Genomic DNA, 15516 nt, shown 5'->3' on the forward strand with positions numbered 1-15516 from the left:
CCCAAAGTTTCAGACAAGCCTCCATAAGCCCCGTGGTAGGAAGTTTGCGAGACTCAGCCATTCACTCTCAGTCTTCATGACTGGGTACCAGGGACAGACCCTGTTTGACTCGGGCTATTGGTTACTTTTTAGGAAATCTATTCTACTGAACAAAAAGTGTACTTTACTAATCTGATGTGGGGATCACACAAAACCCCAAAGAAGCCATAGAATTTTTTAAAAAGGTTTTCATTTGGTGTGAAAAAGGGGGGAAATACCATCAGTGTTTCACTTTAGCAATCCAGGAATGGAACAGCAGCAAAGAAAGGGACAAAATATACTTTTGTCAATTTCCACCTAATTCACTTTCCCTAGAGTAATAATGACCCTAACTCCATTGGTGAATTGCTGGTGCAGAGAAACATTCCCTGAACAAGGATTTGACCTCTGGATCCCCCAGCATAAAATTCTGGTTCTGAGCCATTGGGGCACATTATTTTTTACTAAATAAAGCAAAAATCTAGTGACACCTTAAAGACTGACAGCGTTTATTTCTATATAAGTTACAGCTCATTTCTTATCTGAAGAAGACTGCTGTGACTCACAAAAATGCATAAAGTGTTGCTATCTAATGTGCCATTGGACTTTTGTTTTATTTTAATATAACAAAGATGCCACTAGAGATGGGCACGAACCGAAATATGAACCAAAGTTCATCATGAACTAGGCCATTTTTTGATTCACGAACCAATGGTTTGTCGGAGAGCTTTTCTGATGAACCACAACAAACTGCTATGATTTTTAGGTTCATTTTTCGGCTTAGATGCAGAGAAGTTAGCCGTGTTAGTCTGTGGTAGCAAAATCAAAAAGAGTCCAGTAGCACCTTTAAGACTAACCAATTTTATTTTAGCATAAGCTTTCGAGAATCAAGTTCTCTTCTTCAGATGCCTGATACAGAGACTGGTCAAACACAGAAGAGCAGAGGGAACAGGCAATTAGGAGGGGAGGGGGAGACAGTCTGGCACAGATGAATCAGTTACCTAGGAAACAGGGGGGATGGGCTTTCTGCAGACCTTTTGCTGCCCCAGAAGTGACGTATTCATGAGCCAAATGAACCGGTTCGCGAACTGAGCAATTTCATGCCGGTTTATAGTTCGTGAAACGAGATGAACCATGAACCGCAACGAACCACCATTGTCCCAGTTCATGTCCACCTATAATGGCAAACCTTTTGTAATGTTTTTATTTATTTATTTATATTTATATTTCAATTTATATACTGCCCATCCCCAGGGGCTCTGGGCGGTGAACAGTTTAAAATCAATAAAAACAAGAAAACAACAATACTAAAATCAATATACAAAACAATAATGAAATAAATTAAACAAGTGCAATGGTGGGGAGAACCCCCACCCCACCCCGAAGGTGGCAATACACCTGCCCATCCCACATTTATCTGCAAGGCTACCAGCTCTGGACCCCCAGAAGGAACTGCGCAGACAATTTACATCTAGCATATCTCCTCACCATATCAGGACAACTGGTGGCATTTTCCCTTTTGGACAAGTTGGAAGAACTTCTTGAAGGTCTGGCCAGTGGCCACCTTACTACATTTAGCCATTCTAAATTATTGGCAGGATCCTTCACCGTCTCTGGAGACTGAAGCAACACAGCTCTCTGGAGTTCAAATCCCCTCTTTCACACAAATGCTGGCTCAGGAAATTATGCCCTCCACTTTCAAGTTCCAGCTGCCAGCTGCGATACGTCACCCATGTGACCACATGGGATGCGATGGAAGCGTCAGGAAGTTGTCTAACAAAATAGACTGGCAGTGCAGACAAAAAGGAGACATTTCTTAACACAACTCAACTAACTTAATGGAATGTGTTGCACCCAGATGGCCGCAACTTGTAAGCATTGCACAGATTCACTGACAAGGGAATGAACAACTGCAGAGAACTGTGATACCTCCTCCCTGCCAAAAAGAACTTTGATTTAGGATAGCAGTGGAGCAAGGGAGGTCCTTTTGACCTTCGTGATGGGAGCCTTTGGGGGGAGATAGTTTTCATCTTGCTTTTCAGGTTAAAAACTAAATAGCGATAGGCATTTCAGTCAATGGCCACGAAGTTGGGATTTGTGGAAATAAAACATCCAGCCTCAGAGGTGCTATATTCCCTCAGCTTCCAGGTGCTGAACAGAAGTAATCTGGCTCTCTCTACTATACTCTCCTTGTGCCTTTCCCAGACACCGCTGAAAATGTGATGCCAGAGTAGGTGGCGTCACTGTTTATCTCATCTGGCAAAGCAAACGTTCTATTCTGATGCTCATATCCACAGGAGGCTTGCAAAGGATCTTGATTGGGGCAGTTTGGAGAGGGGAAATTGATGTCTCCTGACAGTAGGGAGAGCGTTTTGCAAGCTCTTGCTACATCTTTTATTGCAGTTCTCTAAGTATCAGCACTTGCTGTTACACAAACCACCCTGGAGCTTCTCCCTGTGTGTATTTTTTTCGCTATTTGAAATCTTTAGATTAAGAAGAAGGCCAGGGTTGTCCTTCGGGGCCTCTCTCTCACCACTCTGCATTCCCAGTTCTGCCTCTGATTTCTACTATGGCCCTCTGGGTGAGTCACTTAAGGATAAAGAATTGTTCTGTGCAGGGCTTTTTTCTGGGAAAAGAGGTGGTGGAACTCAGTGGTGGAGCTCAGGAGGACCGCACAATGACGTCACTTTGGGTCAGTTGGAACAAGGGGGGAGTTCTTTAAAGTTTAAATCGCCCTCAGTGAAAATGGTCACATGGCATCCCCTGACCTCCAGACAGAGGGGAGTTTAGATCGCCCTCCAGACAGAGGGGAGTTTAGATTGCCCTCCATGGCATGGAGGGCAATCTAAACCCCCCTCTGTCTGGAGATCAGGGGGCGGGGCCAAATGGCCATGTGACCATTTTCAAGAGGTGCCGGAACTCCGTTCCACCACGTTCCTGCTGAAAAAAAGCCCTGGTTCTGTGTATGCTCAGTTCTGCTTACCATCAGCCTAAGGAAACCCTAATATGAGATACTGTTTATTTTTAAAAGGCGTTTAAAGATGAACAGTTTGTTAAACTGAAGCCACTGTTGTTCAAATATGACTGTGGAACTAAATATGGCTGTATCCCCACAGCGAAGATTCTCTATTTCCCTTTTGTTACCACAGCCAATGCAGAGGCATTCACACTGCCAGTGGAGCATCCACTGCCAGTGCGAAAGTGTGCGCTTTCCTCTGCCAGTGACCATTTCCCCTGCATCCTCCCCCTGTCACTGGAGAGATTTCACGCTTAAAAAAAAAAAATTACTTGTTATAACATAATAATGTTATAACCATCTATCACCATGATCTTCTAATTGCACTGAATTCCCAACTTTTTTAAAAGTAAATCTCTAACCCTTTTAATTGTGGTGATACAAGGGGAATCTTGAGTTTTTTAACAAGTTCGGTGGTTGTATTAGTTTGAATGTGGAGGGGATATGAATTGTATATGTGTTTTAATGGGTGCCATTTTCTCCCATGCTATATAAAGGCAGCATGTGGTACATAATAGACCAATAGCTGAATTTTGGGGAAAATGGAAGCGTTTATTTGACTACTTAAGCAAAATAAACATTGATTAAGGTATCTTAGTATAAATATAAGAAGATAAAACACAGGGAAATGACTAACCAAAAAAGTTGACATTTTACTTTGCTGATTGTATTGTAGTTTGTATAAGTATAACCAAGGAGAGGGAAGGAGAGCCATTACGTAATTAAGTTTAGTTATGAGAAATTCTGAATGTTTTTTTCTATTAGTTTAATTTAATTTTAAATGCAGCACTTATATAAGTCTCAAACTAATTTTAAATGTAGTGTTTATATGTTTGTATAAGTCTCGATTTAATTTCAAATGTAGTGTTGTATAAGGTTTTTTTATGCGCTCTCTATTGTTATATCTTTACTTTTTAAATAAAATTTTTACACTTTAAAAAAAAATAAAGGCAGCATGTGGGGCACTGCCATGCCTGAGAGTGAGAGTGAGAGAGAGAGCAGCTCTGTTGAAGCACAGGAGGAAATTCTCCAGCCCATCAGTTATTCCTCCCCACACACACTTCAACTAACCAAAGGTGATCTAGTTGAGATTGGACTCCATGCATTAACTATTCAAAAGCAAAAACAAAATTTTCACCTTGAGTAGTTTGCATGCAAAGCCAGGCACATCTGAATGATTTCCTATTTTTCTATAGTTTGCATGTGAGGAGCTGATTTGGATCAGGCCCATGCAAAGGCTTTTTAAAGGGCTGGGCCATACAGCTTGGTGGACCCTTCACCAGAATTTTGCATTCTAAGGAGCTGACAATCCTAGTTTGGGACAACCTTGCATTTTCTGATGGGAGAAGCAGAACACAAGACACTTTTGAGCTCCACATAGCTCAGCAGCTGATTCTCTTGCACTCAGCTTCCTCCACTGTAACCTGGAACTAAACTGACGCAGCCTGAGCCCTGCATGTAAAAGCAGGCAGGAAAAGGCAACCGTGGAGCCTTTCTTTACAACTCTCTAATCTGGAAGATAAAAATGCACGCTGAATTTCTATAGGGAGCCGGGTGAAAGACCTACTTTGGGCTGTAGGCCAAGCTGTTTTTTTTAATGATGAATTGATTGGAGTGCTAAAAGAGATGACATAATTAGAGGGTACAGCAAGCAGCAACACTCGCACAGGCCAGAGAGAATTCACAGGTCTTTCCTAAAAGCTCCAGAGTGAAGTTCAGATCAACAGACCAGAGCTTGGCTCAGAATGTGTTTCTCCAAACAGACGTCCATATACCTAAACAAGAACCTTTTGGCATAGGACCCTCCAGGCAAACATGCTCCATTGGCAAGAGAAAAAGATAGTTCACAATGGATACTGTTTGCATTATAAACTCTGACAATTTTATCTTTGAAAGTTCTTCATAATCACTATTTATTCATTTAGATACTTATACCCACTTTCCTCTCCAATGGGACCCAAAGCAGCTTACAATATTATTCTAGCCTAGCCTTGACCAGGGCCAGGGCCTTTTCAGCCCTGGCTCCAGCCTGGTGGATCTCTCTCTCTGTCAAGACTAGGGCCCTGCAAAACTTGCTACCGTTCTGCCGGGCCTGTAAGACACAGATGTTCTGCCAGGCTTATGGTGGTGGTTGAGGCATGGGCGATCGGCCTGGTTGGCCTCTCTGCTGCAGCCTCTGATCCGCTTGTTATACATTCTGGCGACCTGCCTGCTTTACCTCCAAGACAGTCGTGTGTGGGATGTATTATGGTGAACCATCTCGCTGAATTTTAGATTGTTGTTTTAATTTTTGGTGTAATGGTTAAGAGCACTGGGACTCTAATCTGGAGAGCTGGGTTTGATTTCTCAGTCCTCCACTTGAAGCCAGCTGGGTGACCTTGGGTCAGTCACAGCTCTCTCAGGGATCTCTCAGCCCCACCCACCTCACTGGGTGATTGTTGTGGGGATAGTAATAACATACTTTGTAAACCACTCTGAGTGAGCATTAAGTCATCCTGAAGGGCGGTATATAAATTTGTTGTTGTTGTTGTTAGAACAATGAAATTGTATATTTTATCTTTTATTGTGTATGGTTGTTGTCATTTATTGTATTACTGTATAATGTTGTAACCTGCCCTAAGCCCACTCGCAGGGAGGGCAGGCAAGAAATCTAATTAATTAAATTATTCTTCCCACCTCCATTTTATCCTAATAACAACAGCAGAGTGGGGATTCAAACTTAGTCTGACATGAACTGCTGCATCATGCTGGCTCCCTATTTTAGAAGAGAGATTATATTTATGATATTATAAAAATATTTGTTCTTCATATATAAACGGTGTTTGTTTGTGATATTTGGATGTGGCTGCTGCTCTTTACCAAGGACAGATATCAGGAAAGAGATAAACAGGGACCAATTGCTTGTTTTTACACTGTTTGTTAACTGCATATCTCTCAGGCAGATACTCTTTGATGCAAGTCCTGCAGTCAAGGTTGGCTCATTCTTCCTGTTGTGGTTTCATGAGGACCTCAGATACCTGGGACTTCTGATCCTCCCCCTCTAAAACTGAGGAATATTGGTCATATCCCTTTTTGTGAGAGGAAAAAAAGAAAGAAAAAATCTCCAGAGTTAAGAGAGGGGAAGGCAAAGAGGGGTTATTCATTCTTGTATCAACACGGGCTTCACACCCTGTCGGCAAGGAACGCCCTCCCCAAACCTGTTCATTTAGTCACAGCTTTAAGTCACACCTGTCCTGTCACTGATGAGCAAAAATATCACCTGCACCCAGATGGAGGGTGTTGCCTTAGCAACCAAATGGGCCTATTCTGGCTGTGGCTTGCTAGGCCTGGTGGGATCACCAGACCCATACAAAGTGCTTGTTATGAGACTTTTGTTTTATCAAATTTATATTCCATCCTCCCCGTGAATGGGCTCAGGGGGGCTAACAACAAAAGAAAACATTATACATTAAACCATATACAAATATCTAAAAAACAATATTTAAAAGTTAAATATAATATGAAAAATACAAAAACATGTATAAATGGAACCAGAAAAATGAAATCCTAATCTATCATGCTGATGTTCTAGTATAAAAATGCACACAAGCTGTAGTGAGCATCACATATCGCTTTCCTCTTAACATTCCTAATCAAAATGAAAGCTGACTTGCAACACGGCCAGTCTCCGCGAGGGGCTGTTCCCACCCTCTACTCCAAACATCCCCCTCTGCTTCAGCGGATCTCTCATTTCTAAAATGGTCAGCATTTAAAAGTAAAGCCCACTGAGAAACTGAAGCCTCTAGCCAGGTTGCGAAGTTGCCAGAGGGTGAGAGAGATGGTTTCTGCACAGGGCCAGAAGCATTCTGGTTCAGTAATTGTGGTGCAGAAGACAGAGTATTTAACTTGAACTGTCTGGGGGAAACGTTGGATACAAATCTCCCTGGCTCCGTGCTGTTGTGAGGGTGAAGTGACATTCTCATCCCAGGTATGCCATCGCCAGTTGTTTGGTGGGAGGGGTGGGGTAAGCCAACACAGTTTTCTTATTTGGGGCATTTTAGAGTTTTATATAATATATTCACTGCTGTTGCAACTTCCAGTTAGAATCCAGTGTGTGAGGACAGAAGGGACTTTTCGACTCTCCCGCTGCCACCAAGCTGTTTGGGGGAAATTGTGGGTGCCCATGTAAAAGCTCGTGGGGCAAAGGGGCAAGGCTTCAAAAGTTGGCATCCCTAAAAGAACTGCCACTTTTTTTATTAGCCTTGCTTCTGTGCAGCGTGCATAACTTTAGCAGGTAAAACTTCTCCCGCTTCTTTTTGCACCTCTCTGCTCAGTTTCAGCCTGTTGTTAAAGTTAGGGCACCGAGTGAGACATTTTTTAAAAAGATGCTGGCAACTCTGATGTCACCTGCCTCAGATGTCACCAGGGGCAGAAAAAGGTACTCGGCAACAGATGGTTCCCTTAGCAACTTGCACTGCTAGCCAAAGCAGTGGAAGAAATCATGTCGTCCTGGGCAAGCTCCGCCTGCATTTCTGACATGTGTGCTGCTAGGTATGACCCCACCTCCCTGCAGGAGGCTGTCCCGGGCTAGCTTAGCAGCTCGCACCTCCCCTGGCAGCAGTGACAGAGAGGCAGGAGCCCGGGTAGCTGCTGCCCTCCTCTCCACCGAGCTCTCCTCTCCCTGCAGGATCTAGCAGCGAAGACGCCTGGCCTTTTGCCAAACGGGAAGGAGCGCTGCCAGCTGCCCGGTGACAGTTCCTTGATCTCCCCCCCCCCCGCCCCCACGCGACCAGATTTTCTCTACTGGCTCCTGGGGCCGGCAGGATGCATTCGCTTTTCAAGAAACGGAACAAGGGGAAATACAGCCCGACAGTCCAGAAGAAAAGGTGGGTGTCCCAGCTGCGGTCTGCAAGGGGAATTCAGTGCCTGGCCAAGCAACCTGTGGGGAATGAATGGTCGTGAATCTCGCCCTGGAGCTGTTGTGCAAAGCCTCAGAAATAGGTGCTCGGCAGTCTGTGTTCTTTCTGCCTGCACCTCGTCCAGTGTAACCAGATCAACAGTGCTGTTTGTTCTACTGGCTTGTAAACTTGCTTTTCTCTCTGCACTTACATTGATTCTAGAGATGGGTTCAAGTCCCTTCTATTCAGTGCCTGGAAATCCTTGAAGCCCTCTTCTGGAATCTTATATTAGGTGGGCAAAAGATCCTGTGCACATGCTGTATGGTAGCACTACTGAAAACTTTAGGAATGGGTATCTGAGATTGAAAGGAAAACTGCCTTTTTTGTACTGGCCCTGATCCTGTGGCTTTGGTAACAGCTACTCAAAAACCTAGCAAGCAAAGATTTACCTGGCGTTGAGATGGGGGAGGGGGGGAGTTTCTCCTTGTTAATTTCTGTGTCTTAATGAAATATGAGCAGAGAACGATGGCACCTTTACTGCCGAGTAAACCCTGACTCTTAGATTTGTTTGGTGACAGTTAACACATGAGAAGAACTTTGTATATGCTCAGCAGTGGCTGAGGCCCTGACTCTGAAATAGGCTAAGCCCGGGTGAATCCTCTCATATTTAAGCTTTGGGGTTCTTCTTTCTGTAGCCTGCTATGTTTATTCAAAAAGCAAGTTTCACTGTGTCAAAGGGAATGAACTCCCAGAAAAGCAGGCAGAGAACTGCTGCCTTAATTTTCCTCAGCACATTTTGCTGGAGTCTGTTGACACATTCCAGAATTTAATCTCTCAGGGTGCGGCCCTTTGCACCCTCTTTCTCCCCCCCCCCCCCAAATATTGGCATACTTCTGATTTACTGCTCCTTCCAGAGCCAAGTAACATGTCTGGATGCATCCCAATTAAAACAGCAACTAGGTTGATTTGATAAAAACAGGACTTGAATTTATGCTGCTGCTTTCTACCAAGTCAGACCATTGAGCTCTGTAGCTCTGTACTCTGAGACATGACAGCTCTCCAAATTTAATTTACTTAATCTGTGAATTCATTAATGTATTCTGAACACGCAAGGCTTTGCCAAAAGCACCATACCCCAGAGGTATGCTTGCTATCAAATTCACAAAATATGGTCTGTGACAACTACTAGGTGTTTTGTGTTGGGTGGAGGGAGGCATTCGTGTCCAGGACTCCAGCTGTAAAACAAATGCTAGCAGGGTGCAGCACTCAGCTTGTTGAAAGACAAAATTACCTCTGGACAGTGCAAAGCCGAACAGGCTTCCTGTATCTTTACTTGTTCTGTAGAAGAGGGAATTTGGGGAACTGCAGTTCTGCTTGGCACCTGCTGTGTAACTCAGGGCCATATTAATCCATCCCCGGGCCCTGAGGCTTTCAGGTATTTTGGGCCCCCTCTGGCACTTCAGTCCCCCCAGTACAGCTGACAGCCTGACTCTGGTAGGGTAGGTACTGGACTGCAGTACATAGCCCTATATCCATTTTGAGGGTCTCCTGAAGAATTCAATTCACAGTTTTAAAAATATTTTTATTGCACGAGTAGAACTCTTCCAGAAAGCACGTTTTGGGGGCACAATTGTTCAATACTGTAGTATTTTGAAGTGAATAAAATTTTTATTCTTTATTATATATATATATATATATATATATATATATATATATATATATATATATAAAAATATAATTGTTTTAATATAAGAGACAATTTGTTTAACTTCAATAAGGAAGCAGTTAATTATCTTATAAATAGAGGTTATATAAAAGAATCAATTAATTGTAATTTATCTGATGGTGTGCCTCAGCAAAAAAAAAAATTACGGGCCCCTAGTCCTTGCGGGGCCCCTGGGCTTCAGCCTAGTCAGCCTTAGGGATAATGCAGCCCTGGTGTAACTATTAAAACGACAGTATCCTTGCCTGCCACTGTGTTTCTTACCGCCAATCACAGGACCCACAGAATTTATATCGCCGGGCCACCATTAGGTATTTGATAGCACCTCGACATCCCGCCTTTGTCTGTCTGGTGTGACAGGTGAGATTCCTGTATCCGAAAGGAGCTTCCTTCCTCTTTGCTTTCATAGGCGCCCTGATAGACTTGGGTATTTCTTTGGTTAAAATCCTCTTGCACCATGACAGGCCATGTGGTGGAGCAGTTAGGGTGTCAAAGTAGGATTTGGGAGACTCAAGTTCCAATTCCCACACTGAGCCTGGGGCAACCGTCCTTTCTTTGCCTTACCTACCCCACAGGGCTGTAGAGAAGCTAAAATGGGCACAACAGAATCATGCCTGCTGCCCTGAGCTCCATGGAAAGGTGTGACCAAAAAAAAATGTAGTAGGAAGATCAAAGTGGGCTTTTTTTGCCCAGACCTTTCCAGCAAGCACACTAGCATTTAATAAATATGCAGGTGTTCCTCAAGAATATGGCATTTCAGGAGGGAAGGGCTGCATTCAGGGCTGCTAAGAGGCCCCAAGACAAAAAAAAACCCTTCTCCCCCCCCCCCCGCCACTGCATTCAGAATGCAGCATCCCAGATGCTTGATTATTTTTTTCATTTAGATCCTACCTTTCTCTTCAAAGGAGGACACAAAGTGGCTTACATCTTTTCCCTCTCTTCTGCATGCTATCCGTGCAACAACTCTGTGAGGTAGGATAGGCTGAGAGCGTCTGACTGGCCCAAGGTCACCCAGCTAGCTTCCACGGCAGGTGGGAGATTTGAACCTGTGTCTCCCAGATTCTAATCCAGCACTCTAGCCACTGCACCAAACTGGCTAGAACCAGTACACAGTTAATATTCCCCCAGAAGAACCTTGCCTAGCTCCCTGCGGTTTCCTGAGCACCTGTACTTGTGTATCGCTTGACTCCCGCCCCACCTCAGATGCCCAACTGCTTTTCCTCAGACCTCTTGTCATTTCCTCACTCCTTGCAGTAACATGGAATGTAGTTTAACAAGTGAATGAATGCAAGGGTTATTAGTTACAACTCCCTGAGTGACAAATTGCACACCCGTCTTCAAATAACAAATAAAATGCCTGGAGGCATGTGCAGAGTGCCTTTTCTCAACCCCACAGCCCACTAATCACAATGCTACCCTCTTCTTCACAACTCAGCATAGCTGATTAGAGCACTTGCACCTTTAAAAAGTCTGACAGCAGTGAGGAATCCGCCATGTGAAGCTTTCACAATCCTTGCACCTCTGAGATGGAATAACCTGCGCCAGTCGTGTCCCCCCCCCCCCCCGTGCTGCTATTCAAGTTGACTGTTTTAATCACAGATCACTCCCCGCCAGGCAGTGAATATTTTTCAGGTCAGTGGGTAAACTTTCCAAGGAAGATTTGAGTCCCAGCAACCAAGGACCTTTGGAGCCTCTTACCATGCTCCTCCTTTCTCATCTTCTACTCCGGAGGCAAGTTCCAAGTTTCCATATAAGCAGGGGATCAAGTCCTCCTCGTTCCTTACAAGCCCCCAGAGAAGCTTTTGGCCCCATCTTTCCAAACAAGCATGTGGAAAAGTTTTGTGGATGCAAACACGTGACCTTCCTTGGGGGAATCCTGCCACAAGAGGAGCCAGGAAGGCGTGTTCTGTGTGGGCCCTGCAGCATTCTTGTCCAGAGGGTTTGTTATGGAGAAGCAGCCAGTGGGAGGGTGGGGCTGCAATCCTCTGCTCTTACTGTGTTTGTTGCAAGTGGCCCTGTCGGGCTGATGCCGTTTCAGAATGAACAAGTTGGACTCAGCCGGGCAAATGATCCAGGCTGGGTTACAGCTGCATTCCTTTCCCCTCTTTCTTGTCCAGAATGCCAGGCCTGTGGGGGCACCTGAAGCATACATTAAAGCGGAGTTTGCACACAGGTAGATTTTGGGCAATGCTTCCCCCAGCCTGTAACTACACACCAGGAAAGCATTATGTGTCAAAGTTCTGCAGCAAAAGGCATGGAGTTTGATGAGAAAGCAATGTTGGCAGTTCCTAAGAGAAGGAATTTAATGGTCATTCTTGTATTGCAGTTAGGAAAAAAGGTGACTCTTTTTTAGCTGCAGACTCATTTCAACTAAAGATGGGTAGCCATGCAGTCTTCAGCCAAGGATGTAGTACCTCAAGTCTAAATGGGTTTCATGTCCCCTATGCCAAATCACAGTCTTGTAGTACTGAGGAAATTTTCTACTAGGGAGTAAGCGCTATTAATTCTCAGTGGGACTTACTTCAGAATAAACATGCTTAGAAAGGTATGGTCATGTTATGAATGGCCATAGGAATACACACACACACACACATTGCAGACAATTCTTTCCCCTCTACCTTCCTAGGTATCTTCCTAGGTATCTCTGCCTCTGTTTAAAGTGAGAGGATGCATCCTGTCTGGATGCCTTGCAGCATTTGTTATTATTATACCTAATACTAGCTTGATACCTGTGCTTCCCTATGGTATTTAACTACTTTAAATCCAGTTATAATACTTATGGGTATGCAACATTTTTTGGTGTGTGTGTTTTGAGTTGGCAACCCTAGCGAACTTTGAGGGGAAGACTGGGAGGTGCATTTGACCTCAGGACACATTCAATGACTCCCAATAGCAACTGCAGACTGTTTAGAATGTGGGGGGTGAGGACCAATCAGCCCGCATATACAAATGACCTCTGTGTTCCAACCGTCTCGGGGATGGGGATGAGGTGTGGAATGTTGTGAGGCCCAATCAGCCCACATATGCAAATGACCTTGAAAGGCTGGCCCAATCAGAGAAGAGTGGCCAAGCTGGCAGTGGATGGGGGCGCAAGCAGGCAGCAGCCTGCCAGCCACACAGGGAAGCTGTATCCTTTTGGGAAAACACATTTTACCCTTTTTTACCCCCTTAGGGGGTGAATTTCTTAAAAATCTCTTCTTAGTGGGTGTTTACATCATGAAAGGAATATTCTCCTCAAATTTCATGTTTCCAGGTCCAGGGGTTTGGGCTGGGTGTTGATGAAGCAGTCAGGACACTTGCCTTTATATATATAGATACATTACACAGGGGGCTGTACAAGTTAAAAATGACAAAAAATCTAGTGCTCCCCCCCAAGACATAACAAGGCATCAAGAATGAGGAGGAAAAGGCGTGTTTACAGAAAAGAAAGCCAGGGGAATAGGGACCATCTCGGGGTGAGCATCTGGCATCTGTGCATAACGAAGTGGCCAGTGAGAAGAGCCCTGCTGGACCAGACCAGTGGCCCCTCCTGTCTCACACAGTGGCCAACCAGTGATTATGGAAGGCCAGCAACAGGGCCTAGAAGCTGAGGCCTTCTCCTGAGGCTGCCTCCTGGCAGTAGTGGCTTACAGCCTCTGAATGTGTAGGTTCTCTTTAGTCATTGTGACTTTTAGGCACTGATAGAGCTATCCTTCATTCATCTGCCTTATCCTCTTGTAAAGCTGCCTGTGCCTGCTGTCTCGCTACTACAACCTTTGGCAGTGAATTCCACATTTTAATCACTCACTGAGCAAAGAAGTATTTCCTTTTGTCAGTCCTGAATCTTCTGTCCATCAACTTCATTGGATGCCTTTGTGCCTGAAGGAAGGGGAGAAAGTGCCTTTCCTTGCTGGGAAATTCCCTCCACGAAGGGTTCCAAGGAAAGAAAATGGTAATGGCTTCCACCTCTCAGGGATCTGTTGAGAACATCTAGACTGACCTGTTAAAAAGATTCTAGTATTTTGGGAGAGGGAGCAAAAGTTCTCTCTGTCCATTTTCTCTGCAGCTTCATCCCAAAAAGGTGTTTAAGTTTGTCACCTTTTTCTGCCCCAGTTCTGATTCTCAGCAGCAAGAGATACAAATATGATGAGTGAAGCTTTTCCTGGTATGGAGTGATTGGCAGGGGCAGAGAGGGAACTTCATTTGCTTTTTGTGTGTAAGGCAAAGATCAGTGTGAGTTGTGTATGTGTTTTGTTTAAATGATGGGATATTTGCACTGTCAAAACCAGAACATCCTGTGGAGGAAGGGGCAGGTTGGACTGCTGGAGACGGGGAAAAGATGCTTCAAGCCCAGGCAGAAGCAGGCAAATCGCCACTCATATTGTAGAATGACTCATTGTAGGAGAAGGGGAAACTGGAACAGATCCAGATTCCGATATGCAATTAGCATTTGCGAATTAGGATCAAAGACCAACTGATTTTACAAGCAAGACAGGAGGACATCCAGAAACGAGATCACTGTAAGATGGCAGACTGTCCAGTACCTCTCGGGAAAAGGATGTCAACTGGGCTAGAGATCCTGCCCTGCAAAGTACTTGCTTACCATAGTGGTTAATCCAGCCCTGGCTGCTTTGCAAAGCCAGCTGCCGTGCAGAGATACAGCGGCCCGTACCTTTAGGCGTAGGTTGCCAATTCATTTTGCATTTGCTGCCTTGCAATAATTACTCAGCGATGGGGACGAAATGAAAAGATTGTTGAAGATGGTATGATGGGTGCAGCCCTTCCCGCTATTATCCTGGCTTTGTAGAGCTTTGGAAATCGGTTTGACCACAGATGTTAAGAGGGTCAAAGGAAAGGCAGGAGTTTATGCCTCTGCCATAATACCTCTTTAAACCTATTGTCCATCTGCAGCATAAGATTTTGGTCTTCTGTGATGTAAAACAACAGAGAATGTTCCCTTCGCCATCATGGTTAGCTTAGCCTTTTTCCAGCTTTGCAATCTGAACCGTGTTGGTAATATTTCACATTTATATAGCGTTTTTTTAATATAGTGCTTAGAGAGTTCAAAGTGCTTGATGTCTATTTTCCATTGAAATCCTTGGTTTTTGGAAGATTGGAAAAAACTAAAAAAATATATAGAAAAGAGATGGGATGTTAAGGGACAATTATGGTCTTTTGAAGGGTTTTAAAGATATTAAGTAAGATAAGATTTAGTTAAGATCTTTACCAATAACTAGATAAGAACAACTATAGTATAGAAATAATGTGATAATAATAATGGGGGTTTGGAGTGCTGTTGGAAGTCAATATGGAAAAGGGGGAGGGGAGGGGGTGGGGGAAATAAAATGAACTGTACACGTGTTTTAATCCGATTGTATTGACCCATCCAATAAAAAACTATTTTTTTAAAAAAAGAAATCCTTGCCTCCATGTTGCTGATGGAGAACTGAGGCTCTGAGGGAAACAGATTGCGCCACTGTGTTCATGAACCAAGCGAGACTTGAACCAGCAGCATCTCAGAACATGGCCTCTTCTCTTGGCCATTGTACTACACCAAATCCCGCCATAGATGCCGTCTAGTCCAGCTTTCTGTTTCCCATAGGTTCGATTCCTCAGGAGGCCCACAAGCAATGGCAAAGAGGCCTGAACCTGTTCCTGTTGGCCCCCCCAGATCCAAAGGTATACTTCCTCTGAATATGGAGGCTCCATTTAGCCATCGTGGTTAGCAGCCACTAATGGACTTCTGTTCCATGAAGTTGCCCTTTTAAAACCATCCAAGATAATGGTTATCAAATATCAATATCTTGTGGCAGCAAGTTCCAAAAGACAACTGTAACTAAACGGTTCTTTTAGTTTCATGGTCTGCTTTGTTTCATGGTCTACTTCAAGCCTGAGGACAGTTT

At 44.2% G+C, this 15516-nt stretch overlaps 1 protein-coding gene across 1 annotated transcript in view; it reads left to right on the forward strand.

Moving 5' to 3' along the window:
* Positions 1-7656: 7656 nt before the first annotated feature.
* PPL (periplakin) overlaps positions 7657-15516 on the forward strand; it is a 61635-nt gene continuing 53775 nt past the window's right edge. The window contains exon 1 of the mRNA XM_054995618.1: positions 7657-7899. Within this exon, the coding sequence (XP_054851593.1) occupies positions 7838-7899 (62 nt within the window). The 5' untranslated portion in view covers positions 7657-7837. The remainder of the gene's footprint in view (positions 7900-15516) is intronic.

This window comes from Eublepharis macularius, chromosome 12, assembly GCF_028583425.1.
Source record: "Eublepharis macularius isolate TG4126 chromosome 12, MPM_Emac_v1.0, whole genome shotgun sequence".
Classification (NCBI taxonomy): Eukaryota; Metazoa; Chordata; class Lepidosauria; order Squamata; family Eublepharidae; genus Eublepharis; species Eublepharis macularius.